The 24,855-nt window shown below is 48.2% G+C and overlaps 1 protein-coding gene across 1 annotated transcript; it reads left to right on the forward strand.

Annotated features, from left to right (window-relative positions):
- The first annotated feature begins 7,476 nt into the window (after positions 1-7,476).
- LOC128337138 (uncharacterized) lies at positions 7,477-23,995 on the forward strand. Its single transcript, XM_053277772.1, has 11 exons — positions 7,477-7,693; positions 8,513-8,668; positions 9,562-9,698; positions 11,154-11,299; positions 12,939-13,127; positions 14,788-14,877; positions 15,744-15,833; positions 16,530-16,652; positions 18,623-18,754; positions 20,460-20,576; positions 22,623-23,995. The coding sequence occupies exons 1-11, from the start codon at positions 7,533-7,535 to the stop codon at positions 22,734-22,736; spliced, it is 1,455 nt and encodes a 484-aa protein (XP_053133747.1). The 5' UTR covers positions 7,477-7,532; the 3' UTR covers positions 22,737-23,995.
- The last annotated feature ends 860 nt before the right edge of the window (positions 23,996-24,855 follow it).

The following is a 24,855-nucleotide window of genomic DNA, read 5'->3' on the forward strand; positions in this document are numbered from 1 at the left end:
TAGGTCTTCGGCTTGAAATTCAAGTATGCTGAATTGTATATTTCATAATCGTATATTGTATCTATTTTATTGTTGTGAGCCGCCCCAAGCAGTAGTGTACTGGAGGGGCCGGGTATACATATTTCTAATTAATTAATTAATTAATTAATGTAGCTGCACTGGAGTCAAAGGAGTTGGACACACTGCCCCCTAGAGGCATTCTGATTCCTTGGCGAGGTACAGCAGATTCCGGCAAAGAGATGCAAAGAAGCACAGGCAAAGCATGGCTTTTAAATGTTTACTTAAACCAGGGTTTCTCAACATGTGGGTCCACAGATGTAATTGGACTTCAACTCCCATAATTCCCAACCAAAGGCCACTGGGGCTGGGGATTATGGGAGTTGAAGTCCAATAACATCTGGGGACCCAACGTTGAGAAACCCTGAAAAGAAAAAAACAGTATGAAGATTTGAGCTTGGCAAGCAAGGAGCATGTGTGTGAAAGGTCAGTGACTATCAATGACTAATACATAGACAACTAACAATGTCTAGCATTGTGAAGGAGAAAGGACAGGAAAGGGAGGAGGTGGGAGAGAGAAAGACAAAATGGGAAGAGGAGAGCTGGTCTTGTGGCAGCAAGCATGACTTGTCCCCTTAGCTAAGCAGGGTCTGCCCTGGTTGCATTTGAATGGGAGACTTGATGTGTGAGCACTGCAAGAGAGATTCCCCTCCAGGGATGGAGCCGCTCTGGGAAGAGCATCTAGGTTACAGGTTCCTTCCCTGACAGCATCTCCAAGATAGGGCTTTGTGGGGCTGCCTTTGTATGTAGTCCAGAAACTGCAGTTGGTCCAGAATGCCAAAGAGACCATATTACTCCTATATTAAAAGAGCTACATGGGCTACTAATAAGTTTCTGGGCAAAATACAAGGTGGGAGAGAGATCAGCCCATGCTGTGTTGTCAGTGCAGCTGGAACAGCTCTCCCTGGGTAACGTTGACATGTTTCTTCAAGTTTGTACCCCCAAAGACTAATGAAACAAAATTCTAGGAGCATAATGATGGACAGCAAGCCAACGTAACATGGGCAGAAACATCCAGCACAGCCACTCAGTGATTATCAGGAAGGGAACATTTTGGAAGAAGATAAAACAAATCAGGTTGGGAACACGTTCTCAGAATACCACTGACAGCTGTGGTTCGCAGAAGCAGGTAGCAAACACAGCTCCTCTAACAAACTCCACCTTCCTGCCTTCAGAATTTTTGCAAGAGAGGACTTACCGATAGCCCAAGAAGAAGCAACTGAGTAGCAACCCCAGGGAGAGTCAGAAGAAGCTGTTCTTGGAAAAGACCAAGTTTGGGAGACCTTTTATACTTGGACCTTAGAAGACAGGAAGTAGTTTGTCCCGTGTCCAAGAACTGCAACCATTCTCAATTACACTTTCCGAAGCATTTGTACCGATTGAAAATGTTCCCAACCTGATTTGTTTTGTGTTCTTCCAAAATGTTCCCTTCCTGATAATCACTGAGGGGCTGTGTTGGATGTTCTCACCCATGTTACGTTGGCTTGCTGTCCATCATAGGAACATAGGAAGCCGCTATATACTGAGTCAGACCATTGGTCTATCTAGCTCAGTATTGTCTTCACAGACTGGTAGCGGCTTCTCCAAGGTTGCCGGCAGGAATCTCTCTCAGCCCTATCTTGGAGAAGCCAGGGAGGGAACTTGGAACCTAGATGCTCAACCTTCTCCAAGGTTGCAGGCAGGAATCTCTCTCAGCCCTATCTTGGAGAAGCCAGGGAGGAAACTTGGAACCTAGATGCTCAACCTTCTCCAAGGTTGCAGGCAGGAATCTCTCTCAGCCCTATCTTGGAGAAGCCATGGAGGGAACTTGGAACCTTCTGCTCTTCCCAGAGCAACTCTGTCATTAGGCTCCTAGAGTTTTGTTTCATTATTTTAGGTGGTACAATCTTGAAAAGACATGTCATCATCTCTGACCGCAGGTGAGAAAATAGGATGGTGACTTTTAATGAAAGCTATTGAGCTGGCAGAGTTGCCTCTTACCCCTTAGATTGAAAGGCTGGAGTGATTCGAACCGGCAACCTCTGGCTTGCTAGTCCAGTCAGTCATTTCCTGCTGTGCCGATTAAAAGTAACATGAAATAAAATACATGTCAACTCTTTAATTTGAGAGTATGGGATGAGTACTTGAAAGCTCTGAAGCAAATACAATAATAAGCGGTCATGGTAATCATCATAATCATCATAATGCAACCACTATTTTGGACAGGTTTATGTGCGGTTTACAAGACCAAGTACATTCTAGAGCACTGAGTCAATATTTTGAAGCACTCAAAGAATCCGTATAAAAGCTCTGGCCACCCAAGTCTATACCAGCATCAACTTTGGACTCTTCTTGCATTCTGTCTTCAGCAAAATCAGCGCTCAGTATGTCTGATTTTTTTGCAGGTTCGTGTGAAATGAAAGGGAGGGCACTTTGATTTTCATTTTTGGTGATTGTTTTGTGCTATGATTGTTTACTTTCCTATCACAGATAGACTTTAGGATTTGGGGGAGGATATTGGATATTGTATGCACTTACACATCACATGTTCTTTACGTAGGGAAGTGCAAATCAATTCAAAATTGAATTGATTCAGCTCAAATCTGGGTGAGTTGAGTGATTCGAATTGGAATTGAATCACACCTTAAAAGAGCAATTTGATTCAAATTTGAATCAAATGTTCAAAATTTGATTCAAATTCACTTCGAGAGTCATTGGGCACTTTTTAAAAACCATTCAGCCCACCTGGTTGGTTAGAAAAGCTATCAAGACTGGTTCAAATCTGTTCAAATTTGATTCAAATTTGAATCAAATTTTTGAGACAGATTCAAATTCGATTCGAATTTTTGAGACAGATTCAAATTTGATTCAAATTTTTGAGACAGGTTCAAATTCATTTTGAATTTGAAACAAATTTTCAGAATTCAATTCAAATTTGAATCCAAATGAAAAATGTGTTCTGTGCACAGCTCTAATGTTACATATGCAATCGAAAACAAGCGGTGGAGTTTTTCAAGCATAGCATCACTCGTTTGTTCTAACAGCATGAACATGCTGGGTTTTCCCTTTCTTTTCCTATTCAGTGAACCGTGAAGGCACACTCCGAGGAGATCCTCATGATCAGGAAAAAGCGGGCTAAGGGAACCTAGCCTGCTTTTTGCTGATTGTCTGCTGCCACGGGAGCTGTGTGGCTTCCAGCAGCAAACCTTCCTAATTCCTCCTCCCCTTAGCCGATGTTAGCAGAGCGAGTGCTCTGCTAACCCCGTCTTTTTGATCATGTATTGCTGCGGTGTGGCTCCGCACCGTGGCAACACACGAGGAGACCCCGGTGGGAGGCTGAAACAAGCCTCCCAAACCTAGGGGTCTCTGTAGGATGCCCGCCGCACTCGCACACTTCCGGGGGGCCCCGATCCCCACAGCCCCTGCCGTCTCCAAGACAGAGCCAGCAATCGTGTGGGCAGTCGATCCGGCAGTCGATCCGGCAGTAGATCCGGCAGTCGATCCGGCTGCCCTGGGCTATCTGGGGATCATCTGTGGGGAGAGTGGGCTAAGCCCGCTCTCCCCGCAGACCCTCTGAAGGTGGGTCTCACCGATCGTGAGACTCACCTCTCCATCTTGTAGCAATGAGTTCCCTATATGCCTTATTTATTTAGAGTCTCTTTCAATAAGTATTATAGGAGTGGTTCACAACACATACAAAAGAAAAAAGAAAAAAAAACACCCAAGGTGCAAACTAAAAACAACCAGCAGTGACATTTAAAACCAGAGCAAAAACCAGTGAATAATATGATGTGGCCTCTGGACTTTGGACTTTTCATACTTACAGAGCCTTTTCTCGTGATCAATGAGACGGCTGGGCAGCAAGGAAGGCTGCACAAACTTACCTGCCCTGCAGATGACCTATCCATCCTTGCTGGGCTCACACCCCACATGCCCAGATGATCCTCTGCGGCCCCAGGCAGTGTGGCAGGTCAGGGGCCAGGCTGTGTCGCCTTGGCCCCCAGAAATCCCACAATGCACCGTGCGAGTGTGTAGTGCATTGTGGGATCCTGGTACTGCTGGCTAAAAGCAGCTGGCACCGCAGACAATCAAGGAAATGGGGTTTGGGGAGTGCTCGCTCCCTTAAGCTCGTTTCGGATGCTGGCTCCACCGGTGAGTTTGCCGTGGAAGTACCTCCGGGATCGGGCACTTTCGCTGTTCCCTCTAAGGCGTGCATGTGTGCATGCGCTCATGCGTTTTTTGATATCCACTCGGTTAATTTTAGATCCCACTCAGATTGAATCGGGAAGGATTCAATCGGATTCAATCGGAAGGATTGAATCGGATTCAAACCGGCCCAGAACAAAACTCATTCTGCACAAAGATGGGGGGGGGAATAGAGAGAACATTGGACACCATCTTGACAGTTCTTATGAGCAGCCAAGATCAGGCTTGGATTAGAAAGAAAGAAAGAAAGAAAGAAAGAAAGAAAGAAAGAAAGAAAGAAAGAAAGAAAGAAAGAAAGAAAGAAAGAAAGAAAGAAAGAAAGAAAGAATTATTATTAAAAATGTCTTGCTTGGCTGTGCATGAGAACAGCCTCACCATCTTAAAATCCTTCCCTTCAACTTGTACTACAACCTTTTGTAATGCTTCCGTTGTTTATTTAAGTTGATACTCTTATTAGTTGTAAACTGCCCAGAGCTATTAATTGAGTCTGGGCAGTATAAATCATGGTGGCCGCTCAGATGCCTTCAAGGAGATCACCTTCCTCCCGACTGTGTCCATGTGGCACTGGGGCCAAAGTAACCACTACACATGTTATTCTATATTGTGTTTTCTATAAGGATATTCGTTTAAGATTGATTTCCCCTCTATTGGAAAACCTCCCTGCCCTGGATGTCCTGATGACTTTTATTTAAATTTCTTATTAGCAAACACCAATAAGGAGATTATTTGCAGAATGGCTGAGTTTTGTTATATTGTAAAATTCATTCTGAGTCTATGTAACTGTACGCTTTTACTGGTCAATGGTTGAAATAAAATCAATCTATCTATCCATCTATCTATCTATCTATGGAGATCACCAGCAGGGTCTGAAGGCAATACTCCCACTGTTTTTCCCCAAGGAGGGAGGAAATCAGAGAGAGGGGAAAACAGAAAATTGGTTTCAGTCTTCAGAACTTTATTCAAAAAGTATATTCAAGCCTTCCATGTTTCTCTCTCAGTCTTTGCAAGGGGTCAAAAGTCGTATTTCTTTACGGCAGCGGACTAAGACAGTGATCCCCCTGGGAGTCCTTATTCTGGATTAATTAATCCATGGGGAAACACACCTCTCCCCCCCTGAAGTGGATGGGAGGCTGGTCAGACGGGGGGAACTGCTGATCTGTTGCTAACCCGCCCTATTAGCAGGACAGTTGTCAATTAATGATTAATCCGAACTCCGGGGTCAGGGAGCATTCCGAAGGAGCACGCTGACCCACATGGAGCAGAGTGAGTGGGGATCTTGGGGGTGGGCAGATTTCTGGGGTGTCAATAAGGAGGGGGGGTGGTCAGCAACTGTTGATCTGGGCAAAATAAGGGTTTGGGGGTCTCCAGGGGAAATTACTTGGAGGGGGGGTAGGACAGGAATGAGGGAGGGAGGGGGATTGAGATTGAGAGGGGGGAGAGAGATTGAGAGGGAGGGAGGGAGAGGGGGAGAGAGAGATAAGAGAGAGGGAGAGAAAGAGAGAAAGGGAGAGGGGGAGAGAGATTGAGAGAGAGGTGGGAGAGAAAAGAGAGAGGAGAGAAAGAGAGGGAGGGAGGGAGGGAGAAGAGGAGTGAGAGAGGGGGAGGGAGGGAGAGAGAAGAGAGGGGGGAGAGATTGAGAGGGAGGGAGGGAGGGAGAGGGGGAGAGAGAGATAAGAGAGAGGGAGAGAAAGAGAGGGAGGGAGGGAGGGAGAAGAGGGATGAGAGAGGGGGAGTGAGGGAGAGAGAGAGAAGAGAGGGGGAGAGAGATTGAGAGAGATTGAGAGAGAGGTGGGAGAGAGAAGAGAGAGGAGAGAAAGAGAGAGAGAGATGGAGAACAGGGAGGGAGAAGAGGGGGTGAGAGAGGGGGAGGGAGGGAGAGAGAGAGAAGAGAGGGAGAAGAGAAAGGGAGAGAGGGAGAGAGGGGAGATAGAGATAGAGAGGGGGAAGAGGGAGAGAGAGGGAGAGAGGGGAGATAGAGATGGGGGGGAGGGAGAGAGAACAAGAATTCCTTAATATAACAACAGGTTTTACAACCAACCCCATCAATCCTCCCACAAGAAAGGAGGGTTTTAGAATTGAAAGAAAAACTAAAATTGAAAGAATTTGCAATGGATTCTTCTCCTCCTCCTCCTCCTCCTCCTCCTCCAACTCTGATATCAAAGGCCACATCTCGGGCTTGATTCACTTGGGTCCCAGGATCTCCCCCTCTCCCGTAGTGTTAACCATGGATCAAGCTGCCCTCTCCTTGCTCAAAACGTGCACCTTTAATAGCTGCTGCCAGGCAGGCAGACCTTCAACAGGTGAAGTGCCCATCCACCTCTTGCTACCAAGTGAATGTTGCACCCATTGAATTCCTGCTTGTCCTGCAGCTGGTAGAGACACAAGAACTCTGTCAGGGCAGGGGGAGGGGGATTCAGAGGGCCAAGGGATATTAGGGGGGAAAGCATCCTCAGGGTCAGGATATCAACAAAGCAGAGGTGCTGGTGAGCTGTGGGATCATATCCAGATATCCTTATCCCCTGTTAACTGGGTAAAAAGGCACCTTTTTAAAAGTGGTGCTTTTCTTGTATTTAGCAAGCGGGGAGCAACTGGCCCTATCCATCCCCAGCACAGCATCCCTCCAGTGACTGTTGCCAGTATCTATCTTATGTTTCTTTTTAAATTGTGAGTTCTTTGGGGACAGGGAGCCATTGTTTACGAATACAAATGTGATGAATATTTATATACCACTTCCCAACAATAATTGTTTTGTTTTGTTTTGTTTTGTTTTGTTTTGTGTTTTGTTTTGTTTTGTTTTGTTTTGTTTTTTGTTTTGTTTCGTTTCGTTTCGTCTCATCTTGTCTCGTCTTGTTTTGTTCCATTCCATTTTATTGTTTTTCTATGTAAACCACTTGGAACATTTGTTGAAAAGTTGTGCCATTGAGTCGGTGTCGACTCCTGGCGACCGCAGAGCTCTGTGGTTGACTTTAGTAGAATACAGGAAGGGTTGACCATTGCCATCTCCCGCACAGTATGAGATGATGCCTTTCAGCATCTTCCTCTATCACTGCTGCCATATAGAAATATTTGTTGTTATTGTAATATAGAATTTGGTCAGATGGGAGGTGGTGGCTGGTTATGGGCCTCAAGGCCTGTGAAAAGCCTCCAACTCAGAGTTTGGCTCAGATTTTACCCCCCCAATTTTTTTTTTGCCAGTTCATCAGGCCTCTTCTGCTGCTGCTTCTCCATGCCTAGAAGGCACAGTTTCCTCATCCCCTCTCCCAGAGCTAGACTCCGCCTCCCGCCTCGTGATGCACCAGTTCTGGCAGGAACATTCGCGGGACTCCTCGCTGCAGGAAATGATGCTGGACTCGGGTGCGTTGCAGCTCACGCGGGAGGACACACCGGAGATCCTGGCCCTCTTGCCCTCCCTGGAAAGGCAGGAGGTCTTGGAGCTGGGAGCTGGAATAGGGTGAGTCAAGGGGCAAGTGTGGGGCAGAACCACCTAGGGCAACCTGACTGCTGAATACTACCCATTCAAGGAGGCTCATTTCCATAGGCTCCAGCTGTGTGTTCATTCCGAGCCCACTTTTCCTGACCTTCTACCCGACATGGCCCTTCTGGAAATGGAGGCGAACCCCTGTGCCCTGCCTCAGCCACGTTAATCCAACTTTCATTTCCAAAATGAGCAGTGGAGCTCCGCTCTAATTTAAGTTGGCTGCAGTGGTTTGTGCTTACTCAGCATTCTGCACATGCTCAGGGACCACATGAGAAGTCCTTCACATATACGAGGGAGTCCACTTCCTTTCCCCCAGTCCCCAGCCTTGAGTCAGCAGGTGTTGGACTACAACTCCCATCATCCCCTGCCACCATGTCTTTTGGCAAGGGGTGATGGGAGTCATAGTCCAATAACCTAGGAAGATCCAACTGCTAGGATCTTTGCTCCTGCCAGCCTTTCACCTTCAATTGTCCTGTTCAGGTTGTTGTTGTTGTTGTTGTTGTTGTTGTTGTTGTTGTTATTATTATTATTATTATTATTATTATTATTATTACATTTTATATTCCGCTCTTCCTCCAAGGAGCCCAGAGTGGTGTACTACATCCTTAAGTTACTCCTCACAACAACCCTGTGAAGTAGGTTATGCTGAGAGAGAAGTGACTGGCCCAGAGTCACCCAACAAGTCTCATGGCTGAAGGGGGATTCGAACTCGGGTCTCCCTGGTCCAGCCCTCTAACTGCACTTCTGGGGCCTGAGGCTTGAGACCTCCCTCACTCCCCACTTTTCTTTCAGCCGGTTCACTGGACTCCTCGCAGGCCTGGCACGCCACGTCACAGCCGTGGATTTCATGGAGAGCTTCCTGATGCAGAACCGGCAAGAGAACGGGCACCATCCAAACATAGTCTTCCTACAGGCCGATGTCACTGGCCTTCAGCTGCCGAGCCAGAGGTGAGGAGAGGTGGGGGGAGCCAGAATGGTTGGCTGGCTGAGGAGGACCAAAGCTTTCTTTTCTCAAAGGCTACAGCTCAGCAATGATGAAGATGAAAGGGCCTCTGAGCACACACAGAGTGCCTCTGAGCACACACAGAGTGCACCTTTCAGTTCAGAGGCAGAGCATCTGCTATGAATGCAGAAGGTCCTGGGTTCAATCCCTGGCAGCATCTCCAGGTAAGGTGGGAAAAGACTCCTTCCTAAAACCTTGGAGAGCTGCTGCCAGTCAGTGTAGACACTACTGAGCTAGAGGGACCAAGAGTCTGACTCGGTAAAAGGCAGCTTCCTGTTTAACCTCCAGGAAATGATTGTAGCTCAGTCATAGACAATCTGCTTGGCATATGTAAGGCATCATCAGATTCAGTCCCTCGTAAGGCTGGAAAGGACTCATCTGAAACTCTACTGCTGTGGACAATCCCGAGCTAAGTGGTCCAAGCATCTTAACTCAGTAAAAGGCAGCTTCTTTTATGTCCGACATTTGAACTCTGGGAGCTTTAGGAACTTAGAAACATGGGAAGCTGCCATATCCTGAGTCAGACCCTTGGTCCATCTAGCTCAGTATTGTCTACCCAGGCTGGCAGCAGCTTCTATAAGGTTGCAGGCAGGCGTCTCTCTCAGACCTGTCTTGGAGATGCTGCCAGGAAGGGAACTTGGAACCAAGATGCTCTTCTGAAAGAGGCTCCATCCCCTAAGGGGAATATCTTACAATGCTCACACACGTGGTCTCCCATTCAAATGCAAACCAGGGCAGACCCTGCTTAGCAAAGGAGACAAGACATGTTAGCTACCACAAGACCAGCTCTCCTCTCCTTACTGGCATCCCTTGATGGTTTCCTCCTCTTCTCTGGCAGCTTTGACCTCATCTTCTCCAACTGGCTTTTCATGTACCTCTCGGATGATGAACTCCGCAACGTGGCCCAGAGGATGCTTAGCTGGCTCCGACCAGGGGGGCACCTTTTCTTCCGGGAGTCCTGTTTCCACCAATCAGGTTGGTACCCAGTGAGGTGAGGGGGGCAAGGCAGGAGATCAGTAGGACCCAGAACGTGGTGAGCTGAGGACTTGCTGGTGAGGAAGAAGGACCCTTCCCTGATGCATGGCAAACTGTGCTGGAACACGCTCTGGCCCAAATATTTGAATTGTGCCCCAAAATGTCAAATCCTGAACACAACACTTGGGACGGAAGTTGCAGAGACCCATGGTTCTCTTCCCGTTGCGTCCGAACCCAGCCAACTCCGCTCCCATCCAAAGCATGTCCTGAGGTTGCTCTGACGAGTCTCCAATTTGAGCCCTCGGTTTGTAGTGAGTTGTGATGCTCCCGACCAAGGGTCCAGAGAGCCTCCGTCCCCTCCGAATGCAGCACTGGAGACTGCATTTGGCAAGAATGGAGTTGAGGGAGGGAGCTCCTCCTTCTCTCCCTTCCTGGTTGGTTGTGTGAACTGTCCTTCAAGCAAGAAGGAATCCTGCACAGCCAGTTCCCTTGCCTCTCTGCGGTCTTGCTGACTGCAGAAAGGACACTCTCCAGTACGTCCGAATGCAGACAGGAGGGCAGGAGAAGGGGGCCGTGGAACCGTGGGCCCATTGGAACCACGGTTCTGCGTTACATGTGAATGTGGCCTAAGTGACATTATTTTCTCTTTTTTTCCTGGCAATGAACTTCATGCAAAATACTTGTCTACATCTCTGTGATTTAATTTTTTTATTATTTTTTTTAAAAAAAACATTTTGCCTCTTCTGTCTTCAGTGAAGGTGACCTCCCCATGTTTGGGATTCTTTTTTTCTCGCTCTTTCTTCCTTCTTAGATGTGAAATCTCATGTTTACAGTTTATAAAGTAAAGTAAAGAAAGAAAAGTTATTTTTAAAAGAGAAGAAAACAGGGCCTCCCGGAAAGGCAGAATGACATGCACTAGATGAAAGAGGCTGGACCACCACTGATTCCATTTCCATAGCAACTGAACATTCCCTGTCTTCACAGCAGCTCTGCCAATCAGGATTGGGTGCTTCACCAACACAAGCGCAATGCAATCATGAAGACCAGTTTTGCCCCGGGCTGTTGAGAGGAGAGCTGGTCTTGTGGTAGCAAGCATGGCTTGTTCCCTTAGCTAAGCAGGGTCCACCCTGGTTGCATATGAATGGGAGACTTGATGTGTGAGCACTGTAAGATATTCCCCTTAGGGGATGGAGCTGCTCTGGCAAGAGCATTTAGGTCCCAAGTTCCTTCACTGGCAGCATCTCCAAGACAGGGCTGAGAGAAACTCCTGCCTACAACCTTGGAGAAGCTGCTGCCAGTCTGTGAAGACAATACTGAATTAGATTTACCAATGGTCTGACTCAGCATATGGCAGCTTCCTGTGTTCCTATGTTCCTATGCACAGCAAATCCTTAGCAGAGCTTCAAGCCCCCAACACATGCCCCCCACAACCATATCGACTTATTCTTTCCCTAGGAGACAGCCCAAGAGCTTTCAACCCCACGCTTTACCGAACACCTGCGGAGTACAACCGCCTCCTCACTTCAGCCCACAAAATCTTTGGAGATGAGCTCTATGGATTTGATTTAGTAATGTCCCGATCTGTGCAAACTTACATAAAGGTAAGAATCTCTTTCCTTCCTGTCTTCAATTTTAGTGCTGTGGAATAAAGAGGGTGTGATCAGAGGCATGTGCAGAGTGCCTTCCCGTCAGCACTGAACTAACCCAGGCTGAGGCAGTGGCCAGGAGTGCATTTTACTAAGGGTGTGCATAAATCAATTTTTTTCTTTTGATTTTTACATGTATCGAAACACCCCAGATTTTTTTTGGGGGGGGAGTGAATCTGACCCCCCTGAATCACCCCAGATATGATTTATCCCTGAATTTTCCAAATCTGAATCCAAACTGATTCAGATCAAAGAAAAGGGTCCCAGGGCCGAATGAGTGGGAAGAGTGGTAGCACCCAATGAGTGGAAGCTACCACCCAAATTTCAAAGAAGTTGGGCAAAGGGGTAATTTTAAAAGAATTTTTGAAGTTGGCATGATTTTGGGGCAGATTCGGGGCTCATTTGCTACCAGGGAATCTACTCTCAGAACACCTCAGGAACAACAAAACCCAGTGCCCCATGGGGAAAGCTTTAAGACGTGCAGAATTCAGAAATTCTTTAAAAGATCACCCCTTTCACCAATTTATTTGAAATCTGGATGGTAGTAGGCACCCATTGGGGCACTACCACCTGACCCACCCTTCTGCCCCCGAAACCCCCTTTTTGCCTTGAAGCTGCCCCAAAGACATGCCAACTTCAAACATTCTTTGAAAAAATCACCCCTTTTGAAGTCCTTACTACCAAAGACAACCGCAGGGCTCTGTGGTCGCCAGGAGTCGACACTGACCCGACACGGCACACTTTACCCTATGTTCCTACGAGAATGCTGAGCCCCCCATGTGCAGTGGGGGCATCATCTTCAGAGGCGTATCTAGGGAAAATAGCACCTAGGGCAAGCATTGAAATTGCGCCCCCTGTCCAAACATCTGACATCCATCTTTCAGATAACTTTACCATAATATCAGCTGAAAGATACAAGTCTGAAGGTCACATACAAATCACATATCTGAATATGTGTACAGTGACTTATATTATATTGTTGTTGTTTTAAAAAAATTACCTGTAGCCCATTCAGGGGGCTTCCTAAAGGCCATGGGGGGGTCTTTAAAGGTTCCCCCTCCCCCCTGCTGGGCCTCACAGGGACCATTTGAGCATGTGCGGTGGCCATTTTTTAAAATATATATTTTTTAAAAAAAATGGCAGCTGAAAACAAAATGGCCACCACGCATGCTCAAATGGCCTCTGTGAGGCCTGGTATGGCCTAGGGCCTCACAGAGGCCATTTGAGCATGTGCGGTGGCCATTTTGTTTTTCGCAGGCTTAAAAAAAAAATAATTAATTTTAAGAAATGGCACCCCCTTCAAGTGGCGCCCAGGGCATGTGCCCTGCCTGCCCTACCCTAGATACGCCCCTGATCATCTTGTCATTCACCTCAGGCAGAAAAATGTCTTGGCTGCCCCCTGTGTCTTCTGGCCCCTTACTTTGCAGAAAGAAGGAATTGCTCTGCTCCCAGCCCCTGCTGCGGGCCCATCTGTTTGCAAAGCTGTGGGGGATCTAGGTCTGCCCTTGCACTTCCCCAGATTGTGGAGATCCTCAATATGCTCAGACAGAGGCCTGCCCACAGCCTGCCCTTCCCGTCCTCTTCCACCTCACAGAGGAAGCAGAACCGCAATCAGGTCTGCTGGCTCCTCCAGAAAGTCTCCCGAAACCACGAGGCCACGCGGGGATACGACACCTTCCAGCAGTTCCTCGACAGCGAGCAGTACGCCGCCCGCAGCATCCAGCGCTACGAATGGGTCTTTGGGCCGGGATTCGTCAGCACCGGAGGCCTGGAGACCACCAAGGTGACCGGCGTGTGCTGGTCGGCACAAACGCCGACCGTTTAACAACAGTGACTAACTGGAGAGAGAGCTGGTCTTGTGATAGCAAGACCCTTTGCTGAGTAGGGACTGCCCTGGTTGCATCTGAATGGGAGACTTGATGTGTGAGCACTGGAAGAGATTCCCCTCAGGGGATAGAGCCACTCTGGGAAGAGCAGAAGGTTCCCTCCCTAGCAGCATCTCCAAGATAGGGCTGAGAGAGACTCCTGCCTGTGACCTTGGTTGCTACCAGACCTCCTCCCTCTCCTCCTCCTCGTCATCATCATCTGCCCCTCCGTCTGCCACTCAGCCCTTCTCCATGCCTTCTCTCTCATCTGGACAACTCTCGCGAGATGTGCCCCATCCCACGGGATTGGCAACCTGAGGCTTTTAAATCTAGAGATAGGTCCTACAAAACAATTTACTGGTATTCAAGACTTCTGGAACTTGACTAACAACAGGTTGATCTTCCAAGAAAAAAAGGACCTGAAGTTCCTACCTAAAGAAATGATCATGATTATTGTTGTTGCCGCTGTTCACTGCCAACATAGGAAACATAGGAAACTGCCATATACTGAGTCAGACCATTGGTCTATCTAGCTCAGTATTGTCTTCACAGACTCGCAGCGGCTTCTCCAAGGTTGCAGGCAGGAATCTCTCTCAGCTCGATCTTGGAGATGCTGCCAAGGAGGGAACTTGAAACCTTATGCTCTTCCCAGAGCGACTTCATCCCCTGAGGGGAATATCTTGCAGTGCTCACACATCAGGTCTCCCATTCATATGCAACCAGGGTGGACCCTGCTTAGCTAAGGGGACAAGTCATGCTTGCTGCCACAAGACCAGCTCTCCTCTCCACATCATCCCGTTGTGTACTTGGATATTCTTTCCACAAAATAGGTGTAATCACCCCTAAGCTACAGGAAAAGTAGGTAGCAGCTAAAGACATTTTCCACACCAGACTCCTGTTGGGTCTTGTGGCCTGAGAGCTAACTTTGTGGTAGCAAGCATGAATTGTCCCCTTTGCTAAGCAGGGTCTATTTATAATAATAAATGCAGCACCCTGATTCCGGGGGCCCATCAGTAACCCCAACTGAATCCCCATTTAACATCTTGAAAAAAATGGATCTTTCCAAAAGTGCAGGCAGCTCTTCTCCGTCCAAGAAAGAGGCACCTGTGGACTTCTGGAGCTCATATCATTCTCTAGTTTAGGGGATCCCAACCTTGGCACTGCTGGGATCAGAGACATGCATTCTGGGCAGTATAAAAATATGTTAAATAAATAAAAAGAAATGCAATAAATAAATCGTGGTGTGGGATGATGGGAGTTGTAGTCCAACAAGATTTGGGGGTTCGGCAGTGGGGAAATCCCTGGTCCAGCTTGATTCAGTGGTCAGGCCAGTCCTGCTTTCGGGGGGGGGGGCCACTGGAGGTCGATACCGTAGGAGACCCCCACCCATGGCTGGGTCTGAGGAACCCCTAACAGTGTTCCCTCTAACCGGGATTCCCAGACGTTGTGGGCTACAACTCCCAGAATCCCCAGCTGCAATGGCTTTTGCTTGGGGATTATGGGAGTTGTAGTCCACAACGTCTGGGAATCCCTGTTAGAGGCAATGCTGCCCCCTAACCATCCCCAATCCCCCCACAGGAGCTGGTGTCCATGCTGTCTTTGCAAGCCGGTCAACAAGTGCTGGATATCGGCTGCGGTCTCGGAGGAAGCGATTTCTACATGGCCAAGGTATTCCTGAGAAGAGCTCTGGGAAGACGGGGAAAGGGTAGCCCACCCTTCTAGCTTAAGCCCCTTCTCCTTGTTTTCGGATAGGGCTCTGAGCTTTTACCAGTTGCCAAACAGGCAGAAGTTCCGCAGGTTTAACAGAGGCAGCATGTCAGAACACAAGAAGGGAGAGTTCCATTCCATCCTTCCCCAGTCATGTTTGTTTGTTTGTTTGTTTGTTTAAAATATTTATACCCCGTCCCTCCAGTTCAATACTGCTCTGGGCAGCTTACAACAATAAGATAGACACAGATACAAGTAATAAAAATATTTTTTTAAGAAAGTCAGATTAAAAACAATTATTAGGTTCAAATTAAAACTGAAAATTGTAAAAAGCTAAAGAAGCGAAAGAACCTACCAGATATAGCAAAAGAATAATGATATTTAAAAGCCTCCTTTAAAAGGTGTGTTTTAAGATTTTTTAAAAAAAACACACTGAGGGAGAGAGCATGGCGGAGCTCTTCAGGGAGGGCGTTCCAAAGCCGAGGGGGCCATAACCAAAAAGGCCCTGTCTCTAGTCCCTGCCAACCAGATCTCTGTTAGTGGCGGGTTCATGAGCAGGGCCTGAGATGATAATCGGAGGGCCCTGGTAGATTCATATGAGATTCATATCTCACCCGGAAGCCTTTGATGCTGAGAATTATGGGAGTTGTAGTCAACAACATCTAGGAATCCCTGTTCCAGACAATATCTCAGCAGCAGGGGTGTCCACTACCCCAGAAAGAAACCTACCTCGGGACACCCCTACTGATTCATCCCAAGCCCCATGTTACAGCTGCCACATCTGAGCCACCAACTGGTCCTAAGACGGCTTTTTATTTCCTCTCCAGGAGTCTGGCGTCCAGGTCTTGGGCATCGACCTTTCCCACAACATGGTCGAATTGGCTTTGGAGAGAGCTCAGAAGGAGGCTGGATCCCTGGTAGCCACCAGTGGAGGGTGGAGGAGAGAGAAAAAGGATTCAAATAGTGCAAGGATTCTCAAGCTTTGGCCCCCAAATGGTGTCGGACTACAACTCCCATCATCCATTGTGGTGGGTGGGTGATGGGAGTTGTAGTCCAACGGCAGCTTGAGAACTCCTGGGTGAGTGGATTAGGCACTGCTTCTCCATCATGATGGGTGCCCAAAGCAGTAACAATTCAAGAACAAGTTTGGGGGGGAAGTGTGTGGGAAAGAGGCCAGGCGGTGGTTTGCATTTCGCTGTTGCCGCCCTGTGTTCTTCCTTTTTTGCGTTTCGGAGTTGATGTTGGCGATTATAATGCGAGGGACATTGCTTGCATGCCATGTAACAAAACTTGGCCACAGAATTAGTACTCATACTACCAAATTTAGACAGTAATAAATCAAGATAAAAGTCATCTGAAAGGCCAGGAAAAGACTTCAACAAGGGTGAAATAAAATCTAAACGGGCATCCCCGTTTCTTTTCTGTCCAGAACCCTGGTGAGCTGCTGCCAGTCAGTACAGGAAGTTCTGAGTGAGATAGACCAAGGGTCTGACTCAGTAGACAGTGGCTTCATTCAGTTCTCATGCATGGCGACAGCGTTCCTGTAGAAGTACTTCTTCAGTGGGAGGGGAAAAGGCTCTGCAGTGCCGGCACCAATATGGCCCTATTTCCAGGTGCAATTTGAAGTCGGCGACGCCACCCGAAGGATGTTCCCAGAGGGCTCCTTTGACGTCGTCTACAGCCGGGACACCATCTTGCACGTGGCAGACAAGAGCACCCTCTTCGGGAGGGTTCTGGTGGGTGCCCCATTCTGTCTCCACCCCCATCATTCCAACAGATCACTGTGCATAGCCCCGATTTTGGCCCACTTGGGTCACTACCCACCCACCATCATGGAAACCATGATGCAGGTCAAGGCACAACTGTGGTCCATCAACCAGTCGGGGTGTTTGGTACCGTCTCAGGGGACGGATGCTCATTGTGATCGTGGACAAGTCTTGGACCCCTAGAGATGGAAAAGAGGAGGATGCATTGCACGACTTTTAGCTTTCCATGTGTTCTCATGCTTTTATTGCCCTGACCTTGGGGCCTGCGGCGGCCAATAGGGATGTGCACAAAGTTTGCACAAATCGATTCGAGATTTTTTTGAATCGATTCAAATTCGGCCAAAGTCGGATTGAATTTGGTCGAATTTGACCAGATTCGATTCGGTCGTGGCCAAATTTGAATCGATTCGAACAAATGCCTGCTCTGTTCAATGGTTTCGAATTCGAATCTATTTGAATTCGGATTCGAATCGATTTGTGTGAATTGCATGCAGATCCCTAGTGACCGCATTTGCAATGGTCTTATGCTTTTAAATGTTTTCAAAACACAAAAACCACTATGAAATTTTACCTATGTTGTCAGAGGGATGAAAATTACGTTTGGCAGGGATGTCCTCCACAGAGTACTCCATGGAGAGAGTACGGCTGTTTCTTCATTGTGACCTTGACCCAGGGCTTCCCAACTAGTGGTCCTCCGGAGGTTGCTGAACTACAACTCCCACCATCTCCAGCCACAATTAATTGTAGCTAGGGGTGATGGGAGTTGTAGTTTAGCAACTTCTGGAGTAGCACCGGTTGGGGAGTCCTAACCCAGGCCTGCTCAACTTTGGCCCCCCAGCTGTTTGGGGGCTACAATTCCCATAATCCCCAGCCACAGTGGCCAATAGCCAGGGATTATGGGAATTGTAGGCCAACATCTGCAGGAGGGTCAAAGATGAGTAGCCCTGACCCTTGCCTTTTCCTCTGTGCAGAAATGGCAGCAATGTTCCCCTAACCAATGGGGGTTAGGGATAAAGATGGGGTTACAACACAGCAGTGGGTGCATCAATACTATCAGTTTCCCATCTTGGGGATTGGGGGGGGCGGGTTTAGAGAGGGCCAAAAATCACTACAAGGTCCCCTGCTAACTGAGCAAAGAGGCACCGTATTAAAGTGGTCATTCTCTTACACTGAGCAGGGGGAGAGCAGCTGGCCCTCTCCATCCCGAGCACAGCATCCCTCTAGTGGCTGCTGGTGGTGTCAATCTTATGTTTCTTTTTTAAATTGTGAGCCCTTTGGGGACAGGGAGCTATTTTATCTATTTATTTATATCGATCTAAACTGCTTTGGGTATCAATATGCGTCATATTTGTATTCATATGAGCATTCATCCTCTGAGATGGCACCAGTGATGAAAAATTGAGGAGCTGGTTCACGGCCTGACAGCAGACAGGACTAGAATGGACGGAAATAGGAAACCCAATTACACCCTGTTTAAAATACTTCTTTTTTAAAAAAACAAAAACAAAACCCTAAAAGGGGTTTTAGATTCTTTTATAATCTGTGGGTCTGGTTTATGGACTAGTCCATAAGGAGGAAAGCTTGGCTGTCCAGCTGTTGTTGAACTACAACTCCCATCATCCCCTCACACAATTCGTGGTGGGGGTGATGGGAGTTGTGGTTCCACAAGTTGTGACAGGAGATGATGGGAGCTGTAGTTCAACAACCTACTGTGGAGGGGGTGATGGGAGTTGTAATTCAACAACAAGCTGTGGCAGGGGATGATGGGAGTTGTAGTCCAACAACCAAGCCAAGGTGGGAGGAAAAGGTTTAAGGTCTACCTCCGTTGCAATCATGGTCCTGATCCCTTGCCCCGTTTAACCAAAAGAACCATCACTCAGGGCCAAATGGCATGCATAACCTTGCACCGAGCTGGGACTTAGATCTGTGTCTCTTCCTAGGTGTGGCTGAAACCAGGCGGGCAGCTTCTCGTCTCCGACTACTGCTGTGGCCCCCGTCCGTGGTCAAAAGCCTTTACCGAGTATGTTCGACAGAGAGGGTACAGCCTGCTCACACCCCAGGAATATGGCCAGGTATGGGATAGGGGGCATAATTTGACATTAAAAACATATTTTTTTACAAATTAGAAATTCATTACAACAGAGGCAGGAGCTGATTTCTGTTTTCCAAATCCATACATTTTAAAAACTAGACTCCTCCATAGTGATATGTATATAATACCTTCACGGGGCCCTTGGAACCAAAGTGATAAATTGTGAGAAGACCATTCGCTGTTGCCATACTTTGTGGACAAAGCCTTCTTTGTTTCCCTCCTTTTATCCTCTCACATGATATCGATCCTTTCCCTGTGTTATCTGAAAATCAGAATCCTCTCTTTCAAGTAGCTCAGCCTAGCCTAGGTAAACTCCCAGCAGTCAAAAAGCCTTCTCAGGGCAGAAAGCATGTCCGTTCCTCCATTGATCTGCTCAACCCATATGTTGTTGTGAGAAAAGGCAAGCTTTGCAATTTCACAGAAATCTTCATCAGGCCTGAAGAAGTGTTCTGCGCCTCCTGGAAGCTTACATACCCCTACACCCAAACCTAAACTGCAGCAATAAAAAATACCATTTCACTTACTTTTCTTTTCGCCCTGCTGAACCAGTTTTTAAGAGAGCGCCAGTGGGAAAAATACTGCACCCACCCCCAAAAATACTGCACCCACCCCCACCCTTAAAGGTGTCCTCCCCCCTCCGCCTTCGAACCGGCCAAACTGCCGGCTGTTTGAACCTGTTCGGAGCCCGTAAAAGGGCCTCCAAACAGGTTCGTGCACATCCCTAGTCCGGGTTTTGGAAAACAAGTCCTGTGATAAATAGTTGAAAGAGCTGGAGAAGACTGAGGGGGAAAACAATAGCCATCTTCAAGATGAGAGGCAGTGTGGTGCAGTGGTGAGAGTGCTGGACTAGGACCGGGGAGACCTGAGTTCAAATCGGTTGTCAAGCACGCAGGATGAGGCCTTCTCAGTCCTTGCCCCCAGGCTTTGGAATGCTCTCCCGGCCAGCTGCCGCTCCTCGAGAAACAAGTAAAGATGTGGTTTTCCACCCAGGCTTTTACACAAAAGTATTGTTTTTATTGCCGCTACTTTTTGTTTTTATGCCTTATCGTTTTTATGGGCTTTTATTTTTTTTAATTTTTGAGCTATGATTTTATATTTATAGCATCTGTACTTTTGTATTTTAATCATGCACGGTTTCAATTATATTGTAGGCTGCTTTGAGGTGATTTTAATGAAAAGCGGTATATACAGCAAACAAATACATAAATATAAATAAATCCCCGCTCAGCCATGAACCGTACTGGGTAACTCTGGGCCAGTCACGTTCGGTATCTCTCCACCTAATGTCCTTCACAAGGTCGTTGTGAGGAGAAACGTAACCGTGTACACCGCTCTGGGCTCCTCGGAGGACAAGTGGGATAGAAATGTAAAATAAATAAAAAATAAAATAAATACAGAAGTATCTGAAGGACTGGTGTACAGAAGAAGGAATGACATCCTCCATGCGGAGTCATTCTATGTTGCCCCTGAAGAAAAGACAAGAACCAGTGAACTGAAATGGCAAGGAAGTAGATTCAGGCTAGATTTTAGGATTCCCTACCACTAAGAACTGTTTGACAGCGGAACAGCCTGCCACATGCTGGAGGTTTCCGCATAGAGGCTCTGAGCAGTGGGGTGGATTAGAAGACCTCCAAGGTCCCTTCACGCTCTGATATTCTATGATTCTATGAGTTGTCTATCCACAGGTGCTGAAGGAAGCTGGATTCACCCAGGTCCAGGCCTTGGACCGTACAGAGAGGATGCTGTCAGCGCTGACCCAAGAACTCCAGGAGCTGGAGCAAAATTGGGAACGCTTTGTCCAGGTGGGCCAGCAGATCGGATCGGGTCGTCCAATTTTTAGTCGGCCCCAATCTGCCCCTCTCCCTCCTAGTGTGGCATCTCTCCATGCCAGAAGCTAATAATAAAAACCATTTGTGGTGACGCAAATGGCCTCCGTGCATGCACAGAGGTCACAAAGATGATCTCTGCGCATGCGTGGAGGCCAGGACCGAGCCACCGCCGAGCCGGCAGCTTGGTAAAGGAGGGGGCTGCCAGGGAGGGTGAGTGGAGCAGAGTGACAGCGCTGGCAGGCAGGCCGGATCAGGAGCTTTTCCCCTCTCTCGCCACCCCTTACCGTTCCAAACCAATTCGCCCGAACCGGGCCCGGTTCGGTTCAATCACAGACCAAATCGCCCCCCCGGTTCGGTCTGCGATTGAACCTCCGAAGCGAACCGGTTCAGAATGAACCATCCATGCACATCCCTACCCACTACAAAATATAAGAGAAGGGTCACTTTTAAAGGGAGTTCTTTGCTCCGTTAGCAGGGGGTAAGTGCATGACGTGGACCACAAGACATAAATGCAGAGCAGTCCAACCCCTCAGGTTGCCACTCGGGTGGGACGGGGGGTATGACAGAAGCTCTCTTGCTGGGCCGGGGTGGGAGAGAACTTGGGTTGCTGCTGCTAGGCCATGCCGTTGCTAGGCAACTCGGCTGCCACGCTCCCTCGGCTGCCTTGCCTCCGCAGAGTAGACCAGAAGGAAAGGAACAGGACACAGCCCTCTCTAGGCCACCCCCAAATCCCCAGGATTGGCTCTTTGCTATGAGGAGACGTTCTTTCCCAGTGGTTGGGTAAAGGAAGAGGGGGCCCGCAGGATTTCTCCTCGTTTCCTCCTCACTGTGGGGTCACGCCAGGGCGACCCTAGGAATGGCAGCATCTGAGGTGAGGCCCAAATGCCCCTGGCTCTGTCCCGCTGGTGGAGCCCAGTCGCCTTTCAGAACCTTGCAAACCTTGGAAGTGGGGAAGAGGGATGCTTGCCAGCATATTCTTTTTCTCTCCTCGGGCTTCTCACTAGCTTTGCAAGCAGTGTGGGAGGAGGGCACTCCTTGCAAAGCTTGTGGAGTCAGATCCGTGCCAAAGAGATTGATTTGCCACCCTGCTGGGTCCTCCGTAATCTGCTGCCTGAGGCAACCGTCTCACCTTGCGTCATGAAAGGGGCGCCCCTGGCTCATACATAGTGCTGCTGCTGCTTCCTCCGCTGACTTCTCCTTCTTATTCTCCCCCTCCTCCTTTTCCCCTTCCTCCTTCTCTCTTCCTCCTCCCCATCTCCTACCCCTACTCCTTCTCTCCCTCCTCCTCCTCCCTCCTCCTTCCCCTACTCCCCCTACACCTCTGCCTCCTCCTCCCTCCTCCTTTTCTCCTTTTCCTACTCCTACTCTTCTACTTCTTTGGCTTCTTCTTACTTCTCTTCTTCCTCTTCCACCTCCTCCTCTTCCTCCTCCTCCTCTTCTTCTTCCCTTCCTCCTCCTCTTCCTACTTTTATTCCTCTTCCCTCTTCTCTTTTTCCTCCTCTTCCTCTTCCTCTTCTTCTTCCCTTCCTCCTCCTCAGCTTCCTCCTACTACTCTTATTCTTCTTCCTCCTCTTCTTCTTCCTCCTCCTTCCCTTCCTCCTCCTCTTCCTCTTGTTCCCTTCCTCCTCCCCCTACTCTTATTCTTCCTCCTCCTTCCTCCTTCTACTCTTCTTCATCGTCCCTTCCTCCTCTTCTTCCTCCTCCTCTTCTTCCCTTTCTCCTCCTCTTCCTCCTCCTCTTCTTCTTGTTCCCTTCCTCCTCCACCTCCTCCTCCTCTTCCTCCTCCCCCTACTCTTATTCTTCCTCCTCCTTCCTCCTTCTACTCTTCTTCATCATCCCTTCCTCCTCTTCCTCCTCTTATTCTTCCTCCTCCTCTTCTTCCTCCTCCTTCTCTGCTTCTTCTTTATTTATCATATTCCTCCTCTTCTTTTCCTTCTCCCTCTTCTTCCTTTCCCCCTCCCTCTCTCTAATGTGGGGAACGCATCGGTAACTCTCTTTTCTCTCCCCCTCCCCACCCAGGAGTTCTCCGAGGACGAGTTTGAGTCCATGGCCTCCGGATGGCGGGAGAAACTCCAGCGCTGTGCGGATGGGGACCAATGCTGGGGCGTCTTCTATGCTGTGAAGCCCCAGTAGGCCTCATGACAGCAAGGGACAAGATTGACCCTTTCACCCAAGCCAGCCTTGAAGAACATTTCCAAAGATGAATAGATCATTTCTTTCCTGCTGCTCCTGGGTTGAGTTTCAAGTCTGGGCGCCTTCCTTTAGGTATCAGGGGTTGGAAAAAGACTTCACTTTCCAGTGCGTGGATTTTGCTGGCTTTTCATTCAAACGGCTTGGCTTTGACACATTCCAGATCTGGCTGCCGAACTGAAGGCTTTTGCTTCTTCACTTTGCTTTCTGTTATGTCCTTTCTTTCTTTTTCTGGTCTGTTTCTTTTTCTCTCTCTCTGCTTCAGGTTCTCTCTCTCTCTCTCTCTCTCTCTCTCTCTCTCTCTCTCTCTCTCTCTTTCTCTCTCTCTCTCTCTGTCTTTCTTTCTTTCTCTCTCTCTCTCTCATATTAGTTCCAACCCAGTTGGCTTTCTCCCCCTTGGCCCCTGCTTTTTCCCCTTCTCTATCGCTTGAGAATTTCAATTCAATTCTACTTCTCCAATGCCTATTACTGTCACTTGTGTTTTCAGATAGTGGGGCCGTGCTGAGTTTTGCTTCTTTCTGTATACATGTATGCATTTTTTTTTAAACAACACCTTTTTGCTGCTTGCTAAGCACAGCAGCCTTTCTCCGTTTCCAGAGTGTAAAGTATGTGAGTTGCTGGCCATGCAAATAGTTTTGAGCAGGCCAGGAACTGACATGGTGGCTGCTGGTATCAGGAAAGCTTTTTCAAACAGGGTGAAGGGATACTAAGGACCATGGGTGTGGGGACTCTCTCCCAAGCCTGCAGGCTCCCCAAAAATAAAATCCCTACTTCTCACCGATCTGACGGAACCACTTTCACTCACATTGGTTGGACCGCAAAGTGTTTCCAAGGGAGAAGGCGGACAAGAAGACTCAGAGGTCTGGGTAGACATTTATATGATGTCTATAAGTTACATAATCATCCAGGTCTTTCCGGCTTGCTTAGGATGGCGTTGGTGGAAACCACAGAGCAGAGGAGAAGGAATCTACTGCCTGGAGAAGCTCAAATGTACAAAGCCCAAATTCCTGCCCCCACAAATCCCCACGGTTAAAAACCAGCCAAGTTACGTTGAGGTTCTGCAGTCCCACCAGTAGGGGGCAGCACCTGCCCAAAACATGTCTGCCTGTCTAAGCGATCATAATGATGCCTGAGATCATGAAGTGGGGCGTGGTGGGGGAGAGCTGGAAATAAAAATGCTAATATTATAATGGCCATATAAATCTATGGTGTGACTACATTGTAAGAAAGAAAGAAAGAAAGAAAGAAAGAAAGAAAGAAAGAAAGAAAGAAAGAATCATTTGGAGTACTATGTGCAGTTCTGGCCACCGTATCTTAAGAAGGGCAATCCAGAACCGCAGAAGGTGCAGAAGAGGGCAACCACGATGATCAGGGGCCTGGAGCACCTTTCTTAGGAGGCAAGGCTACAACACCTGGGGCTATTTAGTTTAGAAAAAAGACGACTGCGGGGAGACATGAGAGAGGTCTATCAAAACATGCATGGAGTGGAGAAAGTGGATCGAGAGAAATTCTTCTCCCTCTCCCATCACACTAGAACCAGGGGTCACTCCATGAAATTGGTGGCCAGGAAATTTAGAACCAGCAAATGGAAATACTTTTTCACACAATGCATAATCCACTTGTGGAATTCTCTGCCACAAGATGTGGTGATAGCCAACCACCTGGATGGCTTTAAGAGGGGTTTAGATAAGTTCATGGAGGACAGGTCTATCAATGGCTACTAGTCGGAGGGCTGTGGGCCACCTCCAGCCTCAGAGGCAAGAATCCTCTGAGTCCCAGTTGCAGGGGAGTCACAGCAGGAGAGAGGGCCTGCCCTCAACTCACGCCTGTGGGCTTCTCAGAGGCATCTGGTGGGCCACTGTGGGAAACAGGATGCTGGACTAGATGGGCATTCTTGGGCCTGATCCAGCAGGGCTGTTCTGATGCTCTTATTTAAGTCCCAGGGAAATAAACAAGGGTTGCAAGGAGCGAAAAGCACCTGTTTGGTTTTAGTGAGAAGGGACACCCATTCGGTTTCCTGCCGCTCCGGTTTATTTCCAGCCCTTCTCCAACTCCCGTTTCG

This window comes from Hemicordylus capensis, chromosome 14 (genome assembly GCF_027244095.1).
Source record: "Hemicordylus capensis ecotype Gifberg chromosome 14, rHemCap1.1.pri, whole genome shotgun sequence".
NCBI lineage: Eukaryota > Metazoa > Chordata > Lepidosauria > Squamata > Cordylidae > Hemicordylus > Hemicordylus capensis.

Coding starts and splice junctions, on each gene's coding strand:
- LOC128337138 (XM_053277772.1), top strand. CDS start 7,533: ATGCACCAGTTCTGGCAGGAACATTCGCGGGACTCCTCGCTGCAGGAA. Junction 9,699..11,153: donor GTCCTGTTTCCACCAATCAG/GTTGGTACCCAG, acceptor TTCTTTCCCTAG/GAGACAGCCCAAGAGCTTTC. Junction 16,653..18,622: donor CCCTCTTCGGGAGGGTTCTG/GTGGGTGCCCCA, acceptor GTCTCTTCCTAG/GTGTGGCTGAAACCAGGCGG.